We start from the raw sequence: 3,229 nt of genomic DNA on the forward strand, positions 1-3,229 counted from the left end.
GGGGGGGGGGGGGGGGGGGGTGCACCTGGGACTCCTGGACCTGCCTGCCCACCCCCACGACTGGAGCTGCCTCTCTTCCTTTATAGGTTTTGCAGAGGCATGTCTTTTGGCTGTGCAAGCTTGAAATAATGTCCTCTGTTATTTCTAGGATTCACTGCCTTCTTTCATTTTTACCTTCATCTGATAATATTGAAAGTGGTGGGAAATGATTCTACTTTAAATCACCAACACCTTCAAACCTGCTGACCTTGGGGATATTATTTTCTATATTTGGATTTCCATTATCTGTAAAGTCAGAGGGCTCAATTAGATGCTGCCTGTGGTCCCTTTCTAGCTTTGACATTACATGATTTAAGGACTTTATAATAACTGTGATGCTTTTTTCTTCCTGGTTAATGAAAGATATCATTATGTATTGAAGGATGGATTATTTCATTGAAATTTAGAATTCTGCACTTAGATTTTGGTGGTCAAGAGTGAAAGTTTTAAGTACTTCCCTGCTCCTTCTCTGCCATGATCTAGTATTGTTTTGGGGTTCACGTCTGCAAATCTATGTCTGTGTCACCCATTTCTGATTAAGAAGAAGAAGCAGGCTTGTTTTGCCAAAGGTCAGTATTTAGAGGGCAAACAGCATGTGCTCAGAAGTTTGTGTTTGGGGCCCTGTTGAATGTCTTCAAATTCCACAGAGCGTCTAGAGACTGCCAACAAGCAGCTTGCAGAGAAGGAGTATGAGGGATCAGAGGATACCAGAAAAACCATCTCTCAGCTCTTTGCAAAAAGTAAGTCTAAAAGCTTCAGGAGCAGGTTATCAATATGTGGATGGGAGCGGGTTGTTCACGTGAAAAGGTTGCATAGTTCTCTTTAGCTTTCTAGAGCAGCCAGGGCAGAGTTAATGTCTTTTAGGGATTCTTTTTCCTGTTCAGGCATGAAGTTGGGAGATTCTATTCTTTTCCTCCTAGGCCAAGTAGGAAAGCATTCCACAACATCCAGTCACATTGAATAGCTCCTTCTGTATTAAATCAGAGAAGCCCCTTGAAATCCTGCTATTGTCATGGCCAGCTGAAGAAAGGACCTTAGTGAACATGGGGTCCCTTAATTTTGAAGGGATTTTCTTAGAATTTTCCATGTGCTGGCTGTGGTAGAGATGGGATTAAGATGCAGGATTGATGATTAGTGTTTGGAATACCAATCCTGCACTGGGGTTCCCTTGGTTAAACACCTGGGATTATATTATATTATTGCACATTGGCAGATAGCAAGGAGAGCCACAGGGATGCCTCTGCTGTGGCCTGAACTAGTGACTCTGGTTGCAGAGTTGGGTGGTGTCAGGGAGAGCAGAGCTGTGTCTTCCTCATGAGAGTATTTCCTTTGTCTGGAAATACTCCTAGGACCGTGACAATGAATTAATCCTCTTCTTTATTGGTCCCTAATGGACTCCACCCAGATACACAATGCCTAATTCTTTCCTATTACCATAATAAAACCAGCAATAAAAACTTCATAGAGGATAAGTCCACAGGGAGAATTAGTTGGGGGGAAAGAGATGAACTGCTCTCATTTCTGGAGATGCCCCTTATTGGCTTCCCCTCCCCGCAGCCTCCCTCAGTGCAGCTTCTGCTGGAGTCATGCTTGCTGGGGGCTTGTGCATCTCTCCCATCTTTGTTGGGCCTCTGAATGACCCTTTCAAGTCATTCCATGCAGCTTCCAGTCAGCTTTTACAAGTTTGTTTGATCTTCACTTATAATATTCCCCTCCCTTCCTGGGTTGTTCTGCGGTGCTCTGGCTTCAGAACCAGGCTTTTTCTTTCTCTTTTCCCTGTGCCTCCTGTTCCTTTGTCAGTATGTCTTACAGCAAGGATTGTTGTTTTTTCTGGTGTCAGAATGCCTAGTGTGAGTTGTTGTGAAGATGCTTTTGTGGTGTCATGGTTACTTTGGAAGATGGTTCACTGGTGGAAGGAGGGTGGCAGCCTCCCAGGACAAAACAAAACAAAACTATGGATTCTTGCTCTGGATCTGCTAGATTGTACTTCTTTCGGTATGGAGATGGTATTTTAGGTGTCCTAGTTGCTCTGATATGGGCTTATAAAATGTGATTTAGGGCTGGCTGGTTAGCTCAGTTGGTTAGAGCACAGACTTATAACACCAAGGTCACAGGTTTGGATCCCCGTACTGGCCAGCCACCAAAAAATATGTGGTGATTTATTAGCTCAAACTGTATTAACAGTGGGCAGAAGACTGTCAAACTCTAGAGGGAAAAGTGAACTCCACCAACTAGGTGGGGGGGAGGACGCTCCCTTGTCTTTTTTGCCTTTGGGTATTGACAGGGCCCTGCATGGTGGCAACTTTCAGCAGGAGAAAAGAAAGCCCTCTTGAAAAGTCTCCCTGGGGAATGTGCTCCAGCAACCTTAGGGAGGCCAAATCAACTCAACCCTAGCAGTCTGGTATAGTAGAAAGAGTTTAGAACAACCTGGGCCTAAATATATGGGCTCCACTAGTTATTTACCAATTGTGGAACATTGTGCAAATTCGTCAGTCTCTCCAAGTCTCTGTTTTCTCATATGCAAAATGGAGAAGAGAATAATACCTTCCTTGTATGATTGTTCTGAGTTAGTACAATGCCTGGTATGCAATAAGTATTCAACAAATGTTTGTTTCTTTCCAAAGTGCATCTGAATAGATACGTAAAGTCATAGCGGGAAGGAAGACAAGGTTGTCCTATTGAAGTTTCTCCTACAGACTTAAGATTCAAGGTCTTGAGACAAAGGGTACTCGACTTCCAAATCCAAATCAGAACCACTCATTTGAGTTTCTGGTCTGAGGTCTGGCCTAGTTAAGAGGAGAGGGGCCTAGAAAGGCATGGGGCATAACCACATGTGTCATAGTCCCCTGTAGATATAATGCAGTCCTGGATTCAGAGACATAGAACTGCTAATTTTATAGGTCAGGTGAGTCTCAACCTTCTCATTCTAAAATCTAGTACACATAATTTGTAGCATCACAATGCAAGGCATTTTAAAGCTTGCAGAGTCTCATTATTAATCATGGTGGTGATAATCATCCTTTTTATGTAGTACGTTCCTTTGGTGTTTGTGCTTTCTAGTGCTTCTTTCATTTAAATAAATCCTTTATCTCATTTGATCGTTAAAAAATATTATGAGAGGGCCGGCCCGGTGGCGCACTGCTACAGTGCGCCACTTGGGAGCGCGGCGGGGCGCCCACCGAGGGTTCAG

At 43.7% G+C, this 3,229-nt stretch overlaps 1 protein-coding gene across 1 annotated transcript in view; it reads left to right on the forward strand.

The window, feature by feature from the left end:
• Window positions 1-3,229, forward strand: part of AMOT (angiomotin) — a 63,414-nt gene that overhangs the window by 28,360 nt on the left and 31,825 nt on the right. The window contains exon 7 of the mRNA XM_008576263.1: window positions 687-779. Within this exon, the coding sequence (XP_008574485.1) occupies window positions 687-779 (93 nt within the window). The remainder of the gene's footprint in view (window positions 1-686; window positions 780-3,229) is intronic.

The sequence above is a fragment of the Galeopterus variegatus genome, unplaced genomic scaffold, assembly GCF_000696425.1.
Source record: "Galeopterus variegatus unplaced genomic scaffold, G_variegatus-3.0.2 Scaffold1321, whole genome shotgun sequence".
NCBI classification, from domain to species: domain Eukaryota; kingdom Metazoa; phylum Chordata; class Mammalia; order Dermoptera; family Cynocephalidae; genus Galeopterus; species Galeopterus variegatus.